The sequence below is a fragment of the Helicoverpa zea genome, chromosome 21, assembly GCF_022581195.2.
Source record: "Helicoverpa zea isolate HzStark_Cry1AcR chromosome 21, ilHelZeax1.1, whole genome shotgun sequence".
Classification (NCBI taxonomy): Eukaryota; Metazoa; Arthropoda; class Insecta; order Lepidoptera; family Noctuidae; genus Helicoverpa; species Helicoverpa zea.
In genome coordinates, this window is record NC_061472.1 from 2,615,699 (window position 1) to 2,640,573 (window position 24,875).

At 35.9% G+C, this 24,875-nt stretch overlaps 2 protein-coding genes across 3 annotated transcripts in view; both read left to right on the forward strand.

Annotated features, from left to right (window-relative positions):
• Positions 1-24,875, forward strand: part of LOC124640580 (fibroblast growth factor receptor homolog 1-like) — a 103,095-nt gene that overhangs the window by 53,201 nt on the left and 25,019 nt on the right. The window lies entirely within an intron of this gene.
• On the forward strand, positions 23,171-24,289 carry LOC124640584. The gene has a single exon (XM_047178405.1). The coding sequence runs from the start codon at positions 23,295-23,297 to the stop codon at positions 24,057-24,059; it is 765 nt and encodes a 254-aa protein (XP_047034361.1). The 5' UTR covers positions 23,171-23,294; the 3' UTR covers positions 24,060-24,289.

A 24,875-nucleotide genomic window follows, 5' to 3' on the forward strand; every position in this document is an offset into this window, starting at 1 on the left:
TTCCTTCTATATTAATTTTCGCTGTCCATGTACAAAGCTTAATGTTTGTCATTGATGTATTTGTGGCGAGTTGCACGTCGTGCGTTTGCGCACTGTAAATATTTGCTGTGCCACGGTATGATATGTGTTTCAGTTCATTGAGCCCCCGCATCTATTTGTGACCAGTGGCCATTACAGGACTACTGTAATGTAGCTGGGATGTTGACTAGCTATTTTGTAGAAACAGCTTAATTAATAAACGTTTGAAGTGAGATATTTTTGTCTCACTCAAAAACAATTTTATTATCATTTTAACTTTACAGTTTATAGTTACACTATGGGTCAGAAATAAATTGCTATTGATCGCAAAAAGAATATTGAAACCTGTTACAATCATGTTCTCAAATAATTACGAACCTTAAAGACAATAATTAAGGAACAGTATTTAGAAATGACCACAATCGCTTTTAATTTAGGACATCAAAGATCCTAAACTGTTCTGAGGACTTTTTCCCGTTAAAGACCAGCCATGGAGCTCCACCTCCCAAAATGAGCATTAGCAAAAGAGCGAAACGTAACGTCAACGCTGTCCACATCCAATGACAAATCATCCCATAACCAACATCAGCTTTTAAGACCTGCAAATTCATTAGCTGAAAATCTCTTTGCCCCTAATCATAAAGCTCATATTCCCTTGGCAACTAATTCAGAAACAGCAAAGCCAGTTAGCCAGTGCAAGTTTTTGAATGCACATGGTGTCTCCATATTCATTTTACAGTCTGTTGCTATTCTAGGAATAATATTCCTCCATATATTCGCGTATTTTGGTACAGGTGCCCAGATGTGGTGTGTAGTTTTCCTTTTGCCAAAGTTTCGGTAGGGGAGTTATGTACCAGGCAATTTGTCTTCTTATTCGGTCGCATCTGTCTGGATTTATTGGTTTGGCTTTTTTAGTCATGTTGTTTCCAAGTTAGTGAACTTGATCCCAATTATTGTGGACTGACTAATTGCTGATTAACTTGGTTTTGATTCTTTGTGTCAGTATGTTAGCTTGACACACTCATATTTGTTGTTATTTCTATGTTTAGCTCGTGGCTCATTGCTTTGTAATGTGAAGAGCTTTCTAACGATCAAATTGCCATTTCGTTTTAAGTTGTATTAAAAGCAAATTGCATTATTTGCTCTTATCATATCTTTGCGGTTGACTAATACAGATATTTAAACACTTGCAACCTACATAACGCATACAGTTAATAAATGATTGTATGCCTACACGGCCTGTTTTCGAGAAAGCCCAGTTGTTTCCGCTATCCCCTGCAAGCGAGCACTAGATAACAAAATTAATAGCCGATACAATCTAAGCCTATAAATCTGATAAGAAATATAGGCCCGTTTATTCAATTGGACTGCGGAATCAGGGGCTAACACTATCAGAGAATGGTCTAAGATATCTAATGCCATTTCGATAATTTCAAAATCTATATTATCTAGGATAAGTAATTGTACGTCGGTTCGTTATCTGTTGGAATTAGTTTATCTGGTATCCTCTTCGGTGGTATCTGCTTTATTAATGTTTTAAGCTTTTGCAAGTCCTGTTGATCTTGTTGCTTGAGCATTTGAAGTTGTATGTTTGATCTCAGATTGAGCGAATACTTTATGAGAGTCTTTGATATCTGTTTAGATATCATTGCGTGTGGATAGTGTGTCTGGTATTTTCAGGCAAATTGCTTGCTATTTAGGTTGGGGAAAACCGAGAGATTGTGCTGCAATAACGGATACCCCAACATCGAAGGTTAGATATGAAATTGTGGGACCAAGATAGCTTGAAGCAAAAATAAATGAAATATCCAATCAGCATGCGTGCTAGCAACTCAAAACATTTGCACTACAGGCGGATTTATTTTCTAAAAAACCGAAGCTAGCGAGTTTCTGCTGGCACAGCGGGTCTTCAAAGATGCGTTGTGTACATTATTAAAATTTTTCTCACGAACACATGGGTTGTGGGGGCATGCAGTTGCATTTACAGGCGAAAGTTTAATGTTTAATTGAACGTGTTTCGCAAGGGAAACTTCATTAGGTTAAGGATGCAATGTTTTGTCTTGTGGATCTATGTTTGGATTTGTGCCATTAACTTGTTAGCGTGTTTCATTTGTTTTGGTGTTGATGTGTTCTTATTTAGCTGGTCTATCATAAAACAAAGGTTATATAATTAGAATGTACATATTTTCCATGTCACAAATAAGAAGCATCAAAATATTAAATGGATATGACAACATTTTCTAAATCAACTACAGGTACATGCTAAGTAAATTCCATATGTTAGAAATACAACATTAGATATTATATCTTTGATTTCACTATAAATCTTGAATGCTGTTCACAAGTTATGTGCTGTTGCCACTTCTAAGTGAAGAGTGGTTAGTTCAAAGATCACGTAAGTGATCATGATAAGTGGTTAACACGTTACTTACAAGCGCCAATTTTGCGTATGTTGACACTTTGTTTTGAGAAGTACAAATGATTGAAAACTGGTTATACACATTTTATTAATAAACCCTGTGAGTGGATAGTGTTTAGATAGATTGAAAATAGAATATGGATTTAACTCTTTTTCACTTTCATTTGTTATTTTTTAATATTAATTTCAATGAATTAGAATTACTAGTCTATATCTTCAACATATTTAAGTCACACCACATTAAAAAATATAAATTCTTTAGCAAGTTTATCTCTACAGTTTTCTGTGTCCTCATTTCGACCTACAGATTTATTGCGAACCATTTTTTGCTTGTTTATTTATTTTAAAAAAGACATCGTGTCAAGTTGCACAAAAACCCTAGAGCGGCGAAGTAAATTATTGTGCGAATATTTTTTTGCATCTTCAGTAGCTACAAACATATGTATGTCTTTATGAGTTTTATGTGTGAGAAATGCTGGGATATTCGAGGTGAAACTTTTTGCCGATGTAACTGTAGGTAAGGATTTTATAACTTAGTGGGGATTTTTCCTGAATTTTGAATAATTTTCAAGAATATATTGATGATGTCAATTGTGCTACTAAATAAGCCCGCAGTAAATTAATTATCCTCTTCTTTGTTATTATTACTGTATTTGGATGTTTTTGGTGAAGTACCTTTCCTATCTACATATTAATTACTCATTTACCTAAATGCCTAGCAGTTATTATTGCAAAGAAAACTTACGTCATATTATATTTATTTATCCTCATAGTACCTAAATCACATACAGTTTTAATATTTTACTATTTCTAATGATTTATGTAATCTACAGAGGCGTCCCATGAAGCCTTTTTTACTATTACAGCGATCTGTAGTGTACTAAATCTAGAAATATACTTTAATTTTTTTTTTTAATATTTAAACTCATCAAGTTAGGTTTTAAAGCATTACCTAAGGCATCAAAAACAAAGACTGAACTAAAACGGTAAAATTCCGAAAAACTACAATCTTCGAACTAACTACACGGTTGAAATCAGCCGAAACTTAAATTCCCGCCATCCAACAGTTTACTAAGAATTTCTGAACTGTTTTCCTAATAAACATGTTGGTGTCGTGTTACTGTGCGTTTCGCCTTACAAACATAATAACAGAATTGTTACGAGTTCTACACGATTAGGAAGTTCCAAATTGCTGTATGGGCTTCCTAATTTATGAGTTCGTTTTTCTATTATGTATAACAAACTACTAGTATACTAATTTTACTAAGCAGTGTGTGTCTTGTTGATTTAATGTGCTAATATCAGAAGCTAGGTACTGGACTCATTTCAAAAATTGATAGTGTTAGAAAAAGTAGCCAGATAGAAAGATATAGGCCACTTTTTATACGAGTTCCTTTAGTGATTCCCACGGGACACGGGTAAAGCCGCTGGCGAAAGCTAGTGATATTATCTAATTTAGAACACATCTTCTAAAGCAGTCTATTTAAAATCTTTGAGCCAATAAAATCACCTTTTCCCCTTATTTTTTTAACATTACTTTTCCCATCAATTAACAATAACCAATATTCCCATTTATGCTCTACAACTTTCTCTCACATTTCAGTCAGACAAGCTTAAATTAGTTCTATAAGCTGTACTAAGTAAATATTTGTGCTGAACTGTCCTTGGAATTGAGGGAGCGGGGGTGAGCAGAGTAGAAACTAAAACGGGCGCTAGTCAAAGCGGCTTGTTCCTATCTACTCCAAATCCATTGTTTTCTGTTAGAAAAGTTTTCATACATTACTTCCACTTGCATCCAACATTTTTTAGAACAAAATTAAATAAATTAAAATATACCTTCAATTGCTTGCACAGGGCTCCAAAAGATTTTGTGTACCGTCAGTGAAATATCAAAATACTCATATCTTTTGGATCTCGGGGGAAGGATTTTATAAAGACAAAGACAAGAAAAAAAAAGACATTCGTTTTTGCAGATATGGGAACAACGATGTTACACAAGGGTGAATGATCCGCCATATTTTACCAATTGACATGCAATATAATATTAATAGAGAACATAGAGAGCATAGAATTAAGAATTATTATATTTACAGACTATTATTATTTTTTAAGAATTTGTTTTTTCCCTTTGGACAAGTTGAGAAGGAATTTGTGGAGCAAGTGGGAACAAGTCGTCAAAGCTATTTGTGGATACAAAAGGTGAAGGTTTTGGTTAAGTAAATCATGTTAGCAGTAAAGTATGGTTGCTTTTTTGTGTTTGTGGTCATTGCGGTTGGAGCTGACGAAGTGGTGAATTTAGTGTTGTGTGTTTGTCTGTGAACAGATTTGGTTGGTTTGACAACTGCAAGGAGAAATCATTAATCTGATTCTTGTGTTTATTCCCATGCATCGAACACTGCTTGGTTCTTTCGACCAAAACCGAAGTCTCGATAATCGAAAATTCGAGAAAGTAAAGTACCTTCCTCCTAAACTACCGGCCTATCTAACACTTAAGTATTTTTGCAAATACGGACCAGTAGTGACCAGTAGTGACTGAGACTGGCGCGTTCAATCGAGCAAACAATATAACTCCTCAGCTTTTGAATATTCGTACCTATAGACTATATAAGAAGCCAATTACTTTATGTTCTTCAATTACCCCAATAAATCACTTGACGCAAAATCATATCATTACCATCACACAACATTACTGACTACTGGTGTCCAGTTAGGTCTAATGGTAATAACACGTCACATCACTATCATTCATACATTCATTCATTCATACATTGCAGTTACATCGCATTAGCCTTGATTAGGTGCGCTTTATTCAATTACTTAGGTTTTGCACTTCCTCTAGAAATTTATTCAGAAGAATAGCATTTTCTGATGATAGGAAGTTATTATTCTTGGTTATCCATTATGGTCCTCATTTTTATTTATCTATATAACTAGTTACTCACTGCAATTCTATCCATACTGACTTCCCACACGGAAATAAATGTAGCTTGAGTCTTTTTTCAGGCTGTATCTATTAAGCTAAAAAAATGTTTCAGTAGGTTATTTTGGCGTTAAAGCGAGACACGACTGCCACGCTTTTCGCCTGTAGGATAGGATTACCCCCTGTAGGATGGTCCTCCTAAAGGAACTCCCTTCCACGCTCGGATAGAAAACCTAAGAAATATCTTCACACATACTCAGCAGAGATTTAATTATCAAAAACCCATTACAGTACTTTGCTCTACCCACCTAATTTCAATAAACCCAAATTCCCACACAAAAAAAATACTGCACAGCACAGTGGAACTAATGAAAAATTTTTCGAGTCAATCGCACTGGTGACTGCATTGTACAAAAAACCGGCCAAGTGCGAGTCGGACTCGCGCACGAAGGGTTCCGTACCAGAGCAAAAATGAGCAAAAAAATCACGTTTTTTGTATTGGAGCCCCCCCAAAATAGTTATTTTATTCTAGTTTTCAGTATTTGTTGTTATAGCGGCAACAAAAATACATCATCTGTGAAAATTTCAGCCCTCTAACTATCACGGTTCATGAGATACCTACAGCCTGGTGGCAGACGGACGGACGGACAAAGGAGCGAAAACAATAGGGTCCCGTTTTACCCTTTGGGTACGGAACCCTAAAAAGTCTAGACCGTAGCCAGTACTAGATAAATGCAGGCGAATAATTGTTGTGAAGTTAAGTATTTCTTTTTATGCGTCTGGTTTTTTGTCTGTCTGTCTGTAAGTAAAGGTCGATGGACATCTGCAGTTTGCTGTGATTTGGAAGATCTTGACCTATTGATGTTGGTTGCTATGCGGCGATGCGTGAAGTAGGTACCTACTTTAGAAAATGAATTTTGTAATTTGGATTTGGGATATAATAAAGATTTTAGCTTAGGCATAGGAACTAACTTCCGCCAGCAATTTTAGTCCTGACAGAACTACTTCCCGTACTTGGACAAAAAGTACCTTTATGTTATTGTGAAGCTGTATTCAGCGTTCAGCGGTATGTGCGTAAAGAAGTTACAAACATAAACATCATAATCCCTATTTGGATGGTGACCTACTTTAATTCTCATTAAGTCTGCTTGCATATCTATACATATATATATGTATTTACAAATAGGCAAAAAACTCAATTTGGATATCACACCATAATGTGTGTTCCACCACTTATACCATTTTAAAGGAAACCAAAATTATGGCAATAATTGGATTAGGTAGTATCCAAATAACAGACTTTCTATGGGATGGAATCATCATCGTTTACGTTTACCCAAACTATTATTATTTACCGGTTCCAAATTCCCTAAATATACTAAAATACATTACCTATTTCGAATGTCAATACACAATACCTAACTTATACCTTTTACCCGATCTAGACAAATCAGGTTCAAAATACTTACATTCTAAAACAAACCTTTGCTATCTCAAAAAATTATAAAAGTCGAAGACATAAAACATAGTAACATTAAAGCTCTTTGGAGTGCATATACTTAGTTTCAGAGATTACCATCTACAATTTTACAACCAATAAAACATGAATAAACAAGGAACTTCCAAGTTCACAATTTACGACAATAATGAAAACATTTATTTGCTAAATAATTCTGTAAGATAAGTACAGAATGGGTGTTACCGCACATTACAATGCTTATGGCTTCATAATTAATATGAAAACGGCGCTGTAACTACGATATTTATTGTTATTTCATGCGACTTCGAAATGGAATAAAAGATACTAGCCGTAGTATAAGTTTTCAATTTATTCCCTGAAGTGTACTTCCTAATACAGATTGGCTAATCAGTGATAAACACACGGGCCCATTTTGAATGCCTAAAAGTATGTAGGTACCCAATCCTAATTCTAATCTTATATTAACCAATCCTAACCTTCGGAATAATTTTCAATTTTAATTAATAGGGTGAGCCCTTACTTAGTAACCCATCTGCGCGGGTTCTGCAGCTTTGCCTAAACTCTCACTTACGTCAATGTTCATGGATACGTTAAAAGCAAAATTAATCCCCACAACCAGTCTCCAGCGCATTTTCTTCATAACTATTTACAATCCTGAAATACTTTAAAATAACGCTTTTTTGACAGACAATCAACACTGACTTATCGTCACCATATTATAAACTTTATTAAAATTAAATTATTGACCTTCTGCCCTTTCCCTGTACATTACCTTCTCAACTGACCTTTGTAGATGACACTGACACCAGGGCATCATATTTGCGAAGCTCTTCAAGCAGAATTGTTTTACGACATTCTCCCCGAGACCCGAGTGGACCCGGGATGGCTAATTGTTATGTAAATAGCGTACAGTCAACTTCAGGTCAGTGGTAACAGTTTTATAGGAAAATCGTACTTATTACTATTGAGTTAAGGTGCGTGACAGTTACCACTGATGTGCGGTTGACTGTACCAGCCATAATAATTGTATAGTTTTACATATTTACTGAAATGTAAATGAAGATGTAGAATGTGTTTTGTTGGGAAAGTGCTGACTTAAAATATAATGGTTGAACCTTTTATGAGGTTGTCGTGTAAGACGGGAGTGTTAGGAATTATATTTATTTATTTGATCTTCAGAGGTTTTACTTAGGGTAAATATTCCGACAGCATCAAGATCTGAAGAATAAATTTCTTTGAAGATAAAATATTACAGACTCAAAGTTTTACAACTAGACATTTATACGATGTTGTCACATTCTCGATACAAGAAATACGAAACGTCAAAATGAATGGCTTAAAACTTCGTAGTGTAATATTGGAATTAGTGCATCAATTTCCACATACTATTCATATAAAATGACTCCTTCAAGTGTCGGATATACAAAAATAATATATTCGGTGTTAAAGAGGCTCTTCCTAAGCTACTTGAGGAGCGAGATCAGTGTACAGGAACTGTGCAATTGGCGGGTATCGATACAAGATTTGCAAGTCTTGAAGAGGTTGACACCAGCCAAGTGTTTGGTAAGTAAAGAGGGCAAACATTTTATAGATACGAATGTCATAAAGTACCGATGATGTACGGTGGGGTATGGTTTTAAAATAAACCATCCATAATTATGTAGTATCTGAACATTTCAGTACACAGAATGTTTTTGAAATACAGTGTTTCCAAGACAATGCACAGCGGAGTTCAACAACCTATAGGTATTATAAATTTGTATCTACTAATCTCATTACGATAACCCTACTTCTTCAATATTTTCAAAGATACCTAATGTTGATCATTCACTTTTATATTACCTTTTAAATACGACGATTAAATATTCTCTAGAATTCATCCACAACTTCGTCCCCATCCCAGTACAACTAACAGACCTAACCTGGACAAAAAGCAGTCTATACATATATGCATCTCCAAAATCCGTCATTTTCAGCAATTTTTGCATAAAACCGCATCAAACAGACATTCACATTTTCCCATACTATTTCAATACTAGAAGTGGCCGTTCAAGTGATGTTAAGGCATTTGAAGTCGCAGCCCTAGTAACCCCCCATCGGCGACACATGAGTAACGCGACGTTTTGTTGTTCCTACGTCTGGACAGCGTCTCGTTGGCGTCTCCGCATCAAGGTCAAGTGACTCAGCTACTTTGTGAGATGAGGAACGGTTAGAAGTTTTAGTCTGTATGGTTAGTTAATTGGACTTAGAATAATTATGGTAAGGAACTTTGTTAGAAAATTTTAGTGAGATAAAAGTAATACTTTATCATGTTTGGTACTACAAAAGGTACTCAATACTCAACACTTTTATTGCTTTCCACATGTATTCTTAGGTGGTAGTAACTTATAAATAGTTCATATGGACCCTGTCGGGTACAGCAAAGTAAGTGGGTAAAAGGTAAAACGGTACTACTACTGGTAAAAGGGGTAATAACAATGTGTGAATATAACCGCACAATTTTTAATTATAAACATAAAAAATATTGCTAAACGATGCTAAAAATAATAATATTCTCGTCAAGTGGATAGTTTTTTTTAACAACCCTACTGCTGTTACTGTTAAGAAGGTTTATAATTTTGTTACAACCTGTACAATTTACATATATAAAAAAAAATAAGTACCTAATTAAATAACAATCTTTACGACTTCTGTTCTTAACTATACATTGGTACATTCAAACTAGCTACAGTCATGTTGATTTTACGTTAAATGACAAAGAGCTGACACAGTGGCTGAGTGTACATTTGTACCATTACAAACAAACTGACATTTAGTGCTTTTACATACAATACTAGTCTTGCAGATTTGCTTAGAGGGCTGTTATATGTAGGTACCTATCTATATATATTTTTTTTTTCAGTTTTTAGGGTTCCGTACCTAAAGTGTAAAACGGAACCCTATTGTTTTCGCTCCTCTGTCCGTCTCCGTCCGTCTGTCACCAGGCTGTATAACATGAGTCGTGATAGTTAGAGAGTTGAAATTTTCACAGATGATTTATTTTTGTTATAATTACGCTATAACAACAAATACTGAAAACTAAAATATAATAAATATTTAGGGCTCCCATACAACAAGTGTTTTTTTTTTTGGCTTATTTTAAATAATGGTACGGAACCCTTCGTGCGCGAGTCCGACTCGCACTTGGCCGGTTTTTTTTGATTGATGAGATTATTTCAATTTTGTGCGTGTTTGTACTACTAATGACATTGTGTGTCAAGTAGTTTTTTGCGAGGATATTATTCTAAGCTCCTATACCGATGATAGATGTGCGTTAAATAAACATTTATTTTTATATAGCCAAGTAACTAAGTGCTTAATTTTTTGATAAAAAAAAAGAAAATCGGCTTCCATGTAGCTCTCCAAAAGCTTTGGTTATAGAGGTATTTACATGCATCATACTTATGAAAGTAGCAACTATACTTACACTGAAATATTTAATCTCTAAGAAAATATACTACTAGCTGGCACTAAATTCCATAGACAAACAAACCTTTCAAAAATGACGTCAACACATTGTTTTACATACCCCCCACAGAATTTCAACATTCTTAATTCAAAAAAAGATCTATCTCAAGAAACGTTGAAAATGAGTCACAGATTAAACATCACAGATGCGCAGGAGTTGAACGGAAATACCTAATCTTTACATTAGTCTATCGCGGTGCGCACTTCACACGTGTGGTAGAGGAATGTTTTTTGAAAATAATTGCGTTCCGGCCTATAATGTGGTTTTGAGATTGCGTGAGTGTTGAAATGAAATACTTGAGAGAAATTATTTTCACAGAAATATTTCATCAAAATAAAATATGGAAGAAAGTTTTGGAGAAAAACAAAAACAAAGGAAATGACATTGCTACCATATGCCTTTCAAATCGCAAAGAAAACATTAAATATTTTGTACGACTAGTAAATTACCCTTCTAGTATTACACACCTACAACATACTTACCTGAAACTTTAGATAACATTACACGAGAGGAAAAAATCATGAAACATTTTGTGTTTCTTATCCTGCACTCGACAGTCTAAGTTAGTCTAACCTATTGTCATATTGAACTGGATCTAGGATGACATAATATGAACTGGAATGGACTAGGTGCTATTGTAGTCTAGAAGGAATTGAGTCAAATGTGTCAGTCTGTAGGCGAAAGGTTACTGACCTGCTACTAAACTGCGCAAACGCAAAGTATCGTAGATTTTTTTAGTGCCAAAGACTAAGTTTTTCCCAGAGGAGTGGTGGTCGTTAATTTAGGGTTAATTGCTAACATTCCTTACAAACCTCACTTTTGCTAAAAAAAACCCATTGGTTCAAAAAAGATACGTTAAATTGCCGACACATCTCATTTACATTTAGACGCTGTCTTTTGATTAACATTACCATCTTTAGACATAGTTAATCTTTTACCTACCATCCTTTTAAATTAGTAGAAATACGGCGCCGAAACTTCATGCAAGCAAGACCGAGTGTCAAGGATTGTACCTACAAAAAAAAAATATTAAAAAAAGACACGCTATTCATGTATTGTCATTGAACACATAGCGTGTGCAAAATTTCATCCTAATCGAGGACCGGGAAGTGGGTCAAAAGATTCGAACATTTTCTTACATACATAGTTACAAGTGAAGCTTATAAGCGTGTTAAAAATGGAAAAATCTCTGTCTTATTAAAAAGAAATGAGATCAAAACAGAACAGTTTTAAAAATGGGCGCGAAAACAATAAAACAGATGTATAGGTCATAAATAGTGTATCAATCATCGTTAGCGGGAATCGCCGCTTGCGCAGCCGTGAACATTAATACGTGAGTACATTTGGTAGTACATTGTTCGTGAACGATTATTTAGATGCTAATTTTATTTTTGTTTTGGTTGCCTCAATATACATACCTACTTAGTATGTTATGTACTGGTAATTTGAACACGATTGTTTGAGAAAGAAGTTAATGCATAAAAGTACTTTCTTTATACTTGACTTGACATGTGGACATTGGTAAGTCTGGAATCGCTAATTAAATAATGATTAATGCTCTTACAAATATAGGCCCACGATGATGATGATTCTATTATATTCTATAGAAGAATATGGGAGGAGAAAACATGCTGCGCCGACCCTAAATAAAATTGGGCAGGAGGATGTTGATGATGATGATTCTATAGTGGTAAACTTTAAAAATAATTCAATGATAAGGTTAATTTCAGTGTTATCATCATCACCACAGCCACATTTACCAATCCACTGCAGGACACAACCCTTTTCAAATACAGATAAGGATTGAGAGTAAATTCCAAGAGAGGTCTCCTCAAGATGTTTCCCTTCACTTTCTTAGTCATGCAGTACCGACCTACCGACATACACACATACATATACAAATTAAAAACCAACTAATTAACACCACTTACAAACAATCGCAGTTACCTACCGAAACAGTAACAATATGTGTTACGTTATAACTGTTTTGTGACGTCAGCCATTGCTATGCAAACCAGAGACTATGTGCCAACTGTCATAACTACGACGATGATTTATTGGAAATTGTCTTTGGTAATGCAGCCATCTTTAGTTAAGAGTTTTTATTTGTTTCTATTTTATATACCGTAGTAAGTAGTATTGTAGTTAAGTAAAGAAACAAATATTAAGCTAGGTCGATTTTTTTGTTGAACAATGTAAGCAGAAGGCTCTAATTTGAAAATGGAAACTATACATAGTTGATCCCTGTGGTTTCACCCTCGTCTTAAGGGCACTTCTTCCCACACCGGGACAACTAGTGGCCTATGTCCTTTCTCAAGACTTTATTTTTCTAGACTTTAACTTATGTTCACTTGTACATAGTAATTTAGGAATGACAGACAGACAGATTTAATTTTGCATTTAACTATAATATTAGTAAGGATTTTTCTAATTTCGCTTGGAATATAAATTGCACTCACGATCGAAGGTTAAAGGAGTTGCATCTCAAACAAGTTGCGGGTTCGAAACCTGACAAGAACACACAACAGTGTACCTTGCCATAAATCATAAATGCGCTTTCTAAGTTTATCTTAGACGACACTGACTAACGGGGAAGGAAAACGTGAGGTAACCTGGACAACGAAATATAAATCAAAATTGCCTATCCAAAGGTAAAGGTGGTGATTGATGGTCTTATCTTCTTTTTCTGAGAAGTAGTCTTTGGTTAGAAGTGGTATGATGAAAGGCTGGTTTCATTAATATAATATGAAGGTCTCACACGGAGAAGGTTAGTCTTAATCACCACGCTTGCTGACGGCTGCGGGATTAAATAAATTTTCAGAGAGGTCTTTCGCAATATTTCCTAAAATAATACGATGATAAAACACAATTAAATAAGAGGAAAACCATCAAAATATTGCTCACACAAGCTGAGATTTCATGACGTAAGTGCATGAGAAAATTTCATGAAAACCGTTAGTATGTCAATGAACTCGTGCGAGGAAATTGTGAAAAGCTCGAAATAGACTGAAACGTAGCTGAAAGTGTTATGATGGAGATAATGCGCAAACTGGCTCATTCTAGATTGTATGTAGTCCAGAATTATGTAGTTTAGTACATTTCCTATGTATAAGATGTCGTGACAAACGTCTATAAACAAATGAATGAGCTTTTGTTTTCACGCTTGTGTCTTCTACGGCTATAGGCAGTTACTGTTACTGTTACAGCCTTTTTATCGTCACACTGCTGGGCACAGGCCTCCTCTCACAAGGAGAAGGATAGGCTATAGGCAGAGATGAACCTAAACTATAATTGACTAAAAATAATAAACTAAATGAGGCGAGCACTATACTGCAAACTTTCAGTCAGACAATAATTTGATGGAGCTTATATAACAGTATGAAGATATGAAATTGTAGGATTGTAATAATTCCCGATTACGTTCCAGATAAACTGTTAGCTAATCAACGAACCAACTATCGGCCGTCAGTCTTTTCTACAGTATGCAGGAGCTCTTATTGTCCCTAAATGAGTCAAATCTAAACCGAAGCAATTGGAGATTTCTATAGCATCCCAATCGAATCTTCAGGATAAGCAGCTACGCTCAATAGATAAGCTAAACGTCAATTCAAGCTACCAAGTCCTGCTAAGCTCTTCATAGTAAGACATCTGGATATTCACAATGGCCCAATAATCGCCTATAGGCATCTCTATTCACAGTCGGCTTATCTGTACAAGATGCCTCAGGCTCTATTGTAACGAAACCTGCTTCCGTATACTATCTTGAGGTTGGATCCCACACTAACTATGCTTTGCGAACACGTGCGTCTGTGGTAATTTTTGGTTTTCAGAATCAGACTAATGTTATAAAGGCGAAAGTTTTTGAGTCAATTCCACAAAAATTAGTTCAATCGCTGAACTGATCTTGGTGGAATTTGGCTGATGCATATCTTATACATCAGAATATTATAAAGACATCAAGGAATGCTGATAGCTGACCGCCCACGAATGCAGATAGGTACAGAATCTATCTATTGAATTCCATCAAATCTCTAATTATATCTTTTACCCACTGCCGGATAAAAATATATTCGTCAAGCCATTATTGCAGAATCAAGCAGATTTGGGAAAATTTTGACACTATATAGGGCTTGTAAGATTAGTTTACCTGCAGCCCACACGATATGATGCGACAAAATTTGCATGGTAGTGTGTGCAGCTTTAACTCAAGATTATAATCCCCCAGTATTGGATAAGAAAGCTCGATATTTCATACAAATTCCCGTTTTACGCTCAATTTAGAGCCGTTTGGAATTTGATAAATGGCGAGGTCTGAGCTATCTAAAGTGCATTAGGAGCTTTCTAAGAGAATTTTGATTAAGAACAGGTTATAAACAGGCTTGATTAGCTACGCTTGACAATGTATTAAATAAGCATAGCTGAGTACATTATTTTGGTCTACACTTTCTTTAGTTTCTTTGATAAGAAAAGTTTCTTTAAATTCCTCTGAAATTACATTTCCTTTTACGGCGGTCACTTAGTAACTCTATCACAAAGTAACCAATTCAACCGCATCTCACAAAAGGTAAGGTTTTCTTTCGGAGCTATTCACGTCTAAATAAATGTCTATACATAACTACCGAAGCTTAAAAAACACACATATTTTTTTATCTACAAAAAATCAATTGCTGAATAAAAATTGCCAGACAATTTTATCATTCACACGCTCATCTCATAATACACCATACTGACGACATAGTCGCCCAAAAGTCTACGAAACATCATCATCATCATCATCATCTCAGCCATAGGACGTCCACTGCTGAACATAGGCCTCCCCCTTTGATCTCCACAGATACCTGTTGGAAGCGACCTGCATCCAGCGTCTTCCGGCGACCTTTATAAGGTCATACGAAACATAGTTAAGTTTTAAGTCCAAGACTCCACAAACTGCAATACAATTGTCGATCATAAACCGGTTTCATCCAGAAACAGATACAACCTCATTAACAATCAGTTAGCCATTATTATTATTCAAATGAACACCTTGTCCTGTTGGTAAAACGGACAATATACTCATTGCTTTTGCCTCAGTACGGATAAACACGGTCGGGGTAAGGACAGAACATTTATATTATACTCCGGTGGTGGTACGACAAAGATATCAGACAGAAGGTCTATTTTAATGTCAATGGTGTTATATCAATATGGAACTGGGTTGGTTGTATTAAGCACTGGTACTCAGTTGTATTCGGTTAGACTGGAAGCCAACCTGAACGAAGTTGGGAAAAGGCTAGGCAGATGATTTGTATCATCAGTGACCAGGTATCAATAATTGTGACTATAACAACGTCACTTAGGTCTTGTATTTTTACAGAAGCTTTGGGCACTTCCTAGATTCCTTCAGGTCCTTCAAAGTATGTAATTACTCTAAATCTATGGTCACTCATCTAAAGACTGACCGACGTAAGTATAACACCGCTACCAAGCAATACATTTCCTTCTTCACGTTGATTCACAAACACTTCAGTCAGGAGGTCCATTGTAAACACACTTAAAATACTGCAACGGCATTTTATTGTCATAGCAAACAAATGCACAAAATCAGATCAAGTTACTCGCGACTAGAAAGTTATTGGAAACAGATTATTATAATAAAATGAACAGTAAAATGCATGTTATTATTTTGTGGACCACCATAAAATATGGATTTCCAATTTGATAGCCTTTAAGTATCTAATTTTATTGTGGATCTGTTATTTCTGGTGTTGTTATTTATGGCAAATCGTGCCTATTACCGCCATTGAAGGTTGGTTCATAGGTTTTGGTCAGGCAACGGTTCTATGGCCCGGAGACTAGATAAGATGCCTAGTTGTTAGAAGAAGGTAAGTTTCAAGATAAGAAAGGCATCCTCCTCCGAGCCTTTTTCCCAATCATGTTGGGGTCGGCTTCCAGTCTATCCGGATTCAGCTGAGTACCAGTGCTTTACAAGAAGCGACTGCCTATCTGACCTCCTCAACCCAGTTACCCGGGCAACCCGATACCCCTTGGTTAGACTGGTGTCAGACTTACTGGCTTCTGACTACCCGTAACGACTGCCAAGGATGTTCAATGACAGCCGGGACCTACAGTTTAACGTGCCATCCGAAACACAGTCAATGGTGTCTAAGATATACTTAGAAAGTACATACAAACTTAGAAAAGTTGCATTGGTACTTGCCTGACCTGGGATCGAACCCGCGCCCTCATACTTGAGAGGTTGGTCCTTTACCCACTAGGCCACCACGACTTATTAAGATAAGAAAGGCATACGAACGGTTAATAATACTTAAACTTATACTCATATACAAGCCCCCAACTAAAGCTTCCTTGCCTAGATTTTTGGAAACACATACATAACCAACATCAATTTTGACAGAATTTTCTACAAATGCTTACTCAGCATTTTGACTAACATTTAACAAATGCTCAGATTCACTTCACACGCAAAGATAGCTTTCAAAATTTTTTCTCCAAAATCCAACACGAAAACACAATTCAATCAATACAATTCAATCAATCTAAAAAATTCCCAAACTACCAAAAATCAAAAACCGTTTGTAAAACCAATAATCCTGGGTTTACCAAACATCGTTCCCCGGATCACTACATCTTCAGAAACTAAGTAATCCATGACTAATGTCTTCCTACCGAACACTATTGGGATAGTCGACGACATTTAAATAGATACAGGAAGCCGACAACTGACTACGATGTCCTTTGGTTAGAAAAATATTTTGAGAGGAAGGTGTTTGGGCTGATGATTTTTGGCGGGATTTGGGTTGTTTACCTGAATTCGATGGGATTTAAATGCTGGATTAAATTATTACTCTATCTGTCTCAGTACCTACTGGAATTGACAGGGGGGATTACACCAATAAATGATCCGTGACCACGGCGCAGATTTAAAATATTTTTAGGAGGCTACCTTTTCATAACTACTAGATACTACATATTAACTTTCAGATTTTGCACATACTACCTTAATCATACATAAATTAATTTCGTCCTAGAGGAGCATATTAATTAAATCCGATTGTAATCTATTCTACCGAAAGATAATTTCTAATGTTTGTTCGCATCAACGTTACAGCTTACATTAACATCGCTTTCACGATCCCGTCCACAAAATCAAGAAAGCGAAATGTTACCGCCTACGTGCGTTTGCGCAGGAAGACTCTGTACATACAAAATGGGACAGAAGGCCCATACGAATTAAAACATATACAGAAATAATATACAATGTGTAAAAATATAATTCAAGTTCGTATTTACTTTGCATCTACATATCCACTTTGCTTTCCTTTATAAACAAAAATTATATGGACAGCGGGACATTAACATGGTCAAAAGAACGAATGGAGTAATAGTTTTGAGTCTAAAGCTTTTGGGAAATTAAAAAGTTCCTAATTTGTTTTTGTTCAGGCACATAAAAAAGATTCATGTGCATATAAGAAACCCTAAAAAGAAAATTATAAATTAATATTCTCGATATATCTATAGTTCGGCCATTCAGAGAATGCGTTCCTGACACGTCGCGATTGAACTGACGACGTAATAACATTCATTGATTATTGATATAATAATGTTGTTTTAATGCTCCTCAATTGTTAAAACGGTAAACAACCAGCAAAAATATTTTTATCGTAACTGCAACGCCATTGCAAAGTTACGTCGTCAGTTCAATCGCGACGTGTCAGGAACGCATTCTCTGAATGGCCGAACTATACGACTTTAACTTCTTAGTTTCTTGTATCACGATAGTTGCGCACGAGTTAATCTAATACGTCTCGCTCAATTTAGAGGACGAATTTACTCCACAAACAGACGTGCACTTTATTAGTTTATTAGAGAAATCGTTGGCTAACCTGCCAAAATGTTACTTAGTTAAATGGAGTCATAGACACAGTAGTTACCAGTAGATTAATAACGATTGCAGTGGGAGAATAATTTTGTAAAGATATGACCCGCTATTTAGGTATTTGCAGAGTTACCTACTCTAAGATATATTTGTTCCCGGAAGAGGACTGTGAGAAAATAGTGCCTGCCTCTATTTGAAGACAAAGACTAGGCCTTTATGTCTTTGTATATAAAAGGAAGGAATAAATTCTGGTGGCACTAGAATTTTGCTTGTTGAAACAACAAGAGAAAAAAAGGTGAAGTAAAGAGTAGATATTCAGACAATAACTACCAAAAAATTAAGGAGAAAGAAACCAAACACCTAGATGGACATACAGAAGCTCTAACAAGCGAGATGAATGATATCACAGTTAATAAACAAGATTAACTATTATGAGCACAAGCTTCCGTTGGCAAAAGGTCAATAAATAACTTTGTTAACACTTGCCCACACGCAACACTAATTACAGATGTAATCGCATAAAATACTTCGTGCATTGCTGCAAACCTTTATGTTAGACGTAAGTAGATAGCTGTCATTTAGACATCTTTGATAGTCGTTACGGGTAGTCAGAAGCCAGTAAGTTTGACAACCTGTCTTACCTGGGGGTATTGGGTTGCCCGTGTATCAGGGTTGAGGAGGACAGATAGGCAATCACTCGTTGTAAAACACTGGTACTCAGCTGCATCCGATTAGACTAGAAGCCGTCCCCAACATAGTTGGGAAAAGGCTTGGCAATGATGAGTTAGATGACATAGTGAAGGTACTTATAGTCCATAACACTAAGATTGAAAGACAAAACTTTGGATGCTTGTTTGTCTTTCACGCTAAAACCTCTGATCGGACTGTGATGAAACTTTACAATAGGAAACAGAGATAATACATTACAACACCATTTACGACCACTTGTCTCTCATAATTGTCATCAGAATTTATAGAAAAGATTTCTATAGCTTTTCGTTAAATTACAAAAGAATTACAATAATTCCTAACTTCAGTGTGAACAAAGAAATTCGTGGGATGTGGGATAGAAGATTTATGGTTTATTTCCTATGTTTCGTTTATACTTTTATTGCTATTATCTCCATCATTAGTTGTATCAAGTGGGTGGGCAACATCATTCATTGTTAACGTTAGCTGTGCCTGCGCAAGTAAACCCACAGGCTTGAGTGATTGAAGTTTTGGTTTATTATTTTCTCTCTGTAAATAAGCATACTTTTTGTTAAATATGTTGTTCCCCTTGATGCCAAGAAGAAAGAAAGAAGTCTAGGTATACTCTTTCTCAAGTCCTATGCTATTCTGTGTACCAAGATTATTTTCTTTTCATTTATAAGTAAGGATTCACATGTTGCCCATACCATTGAAAAATATTCTCCTCTGGTTTTATAACCGAGATCGTAAGACTGACATATTTCCGGATGTCATATCATTAAGAAATATATATAGCTTTCCAAAAACTCTTGACTTCCATGAAATCGATTTCCCACAAATCAAACTAATTGAACGCAACTAAAAGAAGCGTGCGCGTGCGTCTATAAATAAATCCAAGATGGCGGCCCACCCTTCGCGCCAAAATTGGAAGCTATAGAAAATGTTCGAACAGTAGCAAAAAAGGTACAGCCATTAGCAGAAATGCAAGTAATTATAGTTCGGCCATTCAGAGAATGCGTTCCTGACACGTCGCGATTGAACTGACGACGTAACTACATTCATTGATTATTGATATAATAATGTTGTTTTAATGCTCCTCAATTGTTAAAACGGTAAACAACCAGCAAAAATATTTTTATCGTAACTGCAACGCCATTGCAAAGTTACGTCGTCAGTTCAATCGCGACGTGTCAGGAACGCATTCTCTGAATGGCCGAACTATAAAGGTCTGTTGCTATTATTTATAATGATGAAGTTTTTGCTTGAAGCAGCTGAAAAGATAATAATAGATTTTGCCTCTTCAAGAATGTTGTAAAATTTCTTTTGTATGAAGAAAGGCACCTTTTTCAACAACTATGTATGCCCTTTGTTGGTATTCTCACACGTTTAAAGGGGAAATTACTTTGACTGTATGTTCTAACTAAAAAGTTACTTAGCGTTCGTATTTGTAAAGCTCAAATGTGCAATGTTTTCCTTACGTAATTGTTAGAAGTTAAATGTTTGCATAAACTTTAACTCGGAAATGTACAACATCAATATCGTTGTATAAGTATTTATGTGACAAATTATTCGTTTCAATAGTTTACCTGCTTTCTATGCTTATATTTTGTAAGTTCCTTGACTAAGCTAGTATTAAATGTCAAATACAGCATTTATGTTTAGCCAACGAAATGTCACATTTACCAAGGCAAATTAAAATATTACATTTCAAAATTTAACCATCTGCGTATCTTGCAATCTCGTGCCAAAATTTAAAATAACGGTCACAAACCGAACATATTTGACATTCTGTAACAAATTGACATTCGGTAACAAATTGACATTCCTGTCAAATTACACGTCATCGTTTAAATCCAAATTTCGCAACTGTCATATTCTAAACGGAAATGACGTATCTGGTTACTATGAACGACGTCGCTTCCGCCTTCGGACGCCATCTTAATTGGGAAAAAGCTTGCGCACGCGCAAACTACGAAATCCGAACAGGAAACGGATGTAGCGGTGTGTCTTTTTTAATATTTTTATATTCCCGACGCGACAAGTCGTTGGAATTAAAAATATTTCTTTTCATCTTTTGAATCTACTTTTGTTAATAGTTTCCTATATCTCGGATTGAGCTTTGAAGTTGTCATAACAAACTATTGGGCACTCCGGCTAATTAGATAGTAAGTGATTAATTTAATAATGTGTTGAAAAGTATCACATAAAAAACTGGTGTGTGGAGGTAGACGGAATTTCACTAAAGTTCAGTTTTGTTACACGAACTAGAAACGAGTTATTCCCAATTTGTCATTAGTACCGATTGGTCACCAACTATTTTTTCCATACATCAAATCCCAATTGGTCATTCGAGCAAAATAAATAATTTAATATTTAAATTTTGAGTTCCGATTCGTCACCCGCATAAAATTTCACGTATCAGAGTACGGTAGACTGCACATCAGTGGTAACTGTCATGCACCTTAACTCAATAGTAATAAGTACGATTTTCCTACAAAACTGTTACCACTGACCTGAAGTTGACTGTACCGTCAGAAATAAAAGTGTTAGAAGAAATTTTAAATGAAAAACTTTGATGTAGGTAAAGGTATAGCTCTCATATAAATATAATAAAATTTACATTAAAACACAGGTGTAGACAACATGGGCATTTTATAAACCCGAAAATGTGACTCGATACTTTTTGTGCCGGTAATAAAAGTACCAGGGGCCCATAACTAGAAAAGAGATTGTATACATAAAAATGATGAATGATGGTGTAAATTGGTATGTTTATCTACAATAAGGAAAAAAACGTAAAATCCTGACACTCTTGACTGCTATACTCTTGTAAGTTATGCGGTCTTAGTACACGGTGGGCAGTTCCATGGACACTCGTTGATTGGTATATTACTCATCTGATTTATGCGATCCTGGTATTTTGGTTTTGGCCGTGCGGTGTGTGACGCCGTTGAAATCGCGATTTTATTATTATTTTATTATATAATAGCGTCTTGCCATGTTCGGAAAAAACATAACCAAAATAAATAAAAAAAAACATATTACAATATTGTAAAGCTTATCTTGTTGACAGTACTTTTTACAAAATAAAGTACGGATGACCAATTGGGACTAAGCAAAATAAAATATTTTATTGAATGACCAACTGGGACACGTTTTTTATGGATGCCAAATCACTAAAATGACGAATCGGGCATAACTCCTAGAAACTACGTTTGAAACATAATATTATTCTAAAATGACTGAAATCTTCAGAGCAATTCTTTGCAAGGATTAATAAATACATGAATGAGTTTCTCATAAAGTACACTTCATGTGACATCTTTAAAATCAATTCTATTTATAAGTGTTGCCAGAGGACACTTTACCTTGCTTTACGGTTAAAATCCAATGCTACTGAACTGTGATCTTCAGCACGCGCCCTGGGGATTGTCTTCTCAAATTATTTCAATAATCTCAAACCCCACGTCACATTATTATGAACAAACCGTAAAATCACAGGAAACCATGCTATTTCTACATCCAGACGAACGCACTCGATATGACGTATGTCACACGATATTCTTCAAAACATCACCAGGAAACAAACCGTCAATATTGAAGCTATAAAATTCTATTTCGAAGGTAATAAGGTTGAGAATTCATTGGCAATTTGTGTCGTGGCCGCAGAATTAAGTGTGTAAGTCTGAGTATCGGTTTAGGCTTGACATTGATACTTGATGCCGTATACGCAGTTTTATTTATGGGGGTTGTTTTAAGAGGTTTTTTGTATTTTAATAACTGAACACTGATTTTGAAGGGCAGATTAGTAAACAGTTTAGTGGAGATAGAAAGCAGGCTTCTGACGTCATAGACGATGATAGTGTTTGTAATGTTGGAAGAGAGAATTTCAGTTTTTAGATTATAGAGAAATGTTTTGGTATGCTTGAAGAAATGTTTTTAGTATAATTTGATTTAGAAAGCACGAAAATGTTAATTTAAAGGAATAGGTAAAGTTTGGAATTACTTTAGATAGTCAAACAGTTGTAAGTGTGTAGGGTGTCGTGTAATGGAGAGAAGTATGAAAGTCCAGGGTGCACAATTTAATAAGAAGAGAAAGAACATCTCCTACTCAGTCAATATTTTCATGTAATTCGCTTTTTGAGAGAGTATGTAAAATTTGACTATGTTAGTAAAATAATATGTTAGCTTTTTTTTTTTTCTGAGGGTAGTTGAAAAGAGCACAACTTTTATTATTGCTCCTGAGTTTTATTTTATTTAAAAATACAAATATTGTTATTTTCACTGTGCATATGCACTAAATTGTTGCATTATCTATAGATGCACTCACTTATATAAATCTCTAAGCTGTATCACTTTCACTACACTTTTAACATCACAATGGACCTGTACACACAACTTGCTAGCAGTATGGAAGAACTGTCCAACACATTTACGTCACGGATGGCAGCATACGAAGAGGAGCTGAAGAATGTGAGCAGCAATGAGGCCTCACATAAAACCATTGCCAGCCTGTCCCGGGATTACACTGACTTCAAGTGTCTGGTATGGAAGACAATGAGTGCCCTCAAACTGCAGATGGAGTTGCTGACGCTGGGTCTGGACAGGCATGAGATGGCTTCACGCAGGCATGTTCTCCTTCTGCATGGTCTTCCGGAAAAGAAAGATGAAGAGTATGTGTCTCAGGCTGTCATAGTTCTTACGGAGAAGTTGAAGATGTCCAACATTTCTGCGGCGGATATAGCCTCATGTCATCGTCTGGGCACTGAGACTGGTAAGCCACGTCCGTTACTAATTAGATTCCAGAGCCTTAGTCTTCGTAGTGAAGTGTGGCAAAGCAAGACCATGTTGAAGGGCTCTGGACTGGTTTTCTCGGAGTTCCTGACCAAACCCCGACATGACGCGTTTCTTGCCGCCCGCAAGCATTTTGGAGTGAAACAGTGCTGGACATCCGAAGGCAAGATTGTGGTACTGCTACCGGACAAATCAAGGCGAAAAATAGAATCCCCAGCTGAACTACAGCAATTAACGAGGCAGTTTCCGACGTTGGCTACTTCCGCTAGCGAGCCGACATTGGGCGCACGGGAAAGTCCATTGTCCAACAAGTCTCCAACAGGGAAGAGGTCGAAAAGGCATGCAAAATAGTACATTCATGTTTTTCAATGTCGGTCACTCCAGATTTTTGTTTAGTTTTTAATGACATCACTGCCTGCCGGCCTGACATAACATCTTCCATAGATTAACTCACTCTACTCCTGAATTCGTTCGGAAACTATGTTTGGATACGAGCCTTTTTATCTATGTTGTGGTACATTTAACAAACTGGCGAGTGCATCGAGGATGTTGAATAATAGGTAACTGTTATTATAATTTTAAATTTTATTTTATTATAAATATATATATATATTTTTTTTTTTTGTTTGTTAATAATTAATTTAGTATACTTGTCATGTTCGATAATTTTGATGATAGTTTTGTCTCTTGTTCGTCTTCTTGTGCGTCTGACGAGAGCTTTGCCAGTGCGTTCAATGATGATTCAGTGCATCTACGTGATCAACTCGCTACCACCTTCTCTCCTTATGGTAAATTTTTCAATGTGGTCCACATAAATGCTCAAAGTATTCCCGCTCATCATGCTGATCTTCTGTCCTCTTTTGACTCAAACCTTGTTCATGCTATCCTTGTTTCTGAAACTTTCCTCAAACCAGCACTTCCCTCCACTCAATATTCCTTGCCCGGCTACAAGCTTGTGCGTAATGACAGAACTGGCAAGGGAGGCGGAGGGGTCGCCGTTTATCTACGTGGTGATATCTCCTATCATATTGTTGACAAGTCTCCGGGCGATTACTCTAAATTCGCTGAACATCTTTTTATTGAAATTACTTTTAATGCTGTCAAAATACTTTTAGGTGTTTATTATAACCCGTCATGCACTTTCGACTACTTTTCTTCTTTTGAGTC

Coding starts and splice junctions, on each gene's coding strand:
- LOC124640584 (XM_047178405.1), top strand. CDS start 23,295: ATGGACCTGTACACACAACTTGCTAGCAGTATGGAAGAACTGTCCAAC.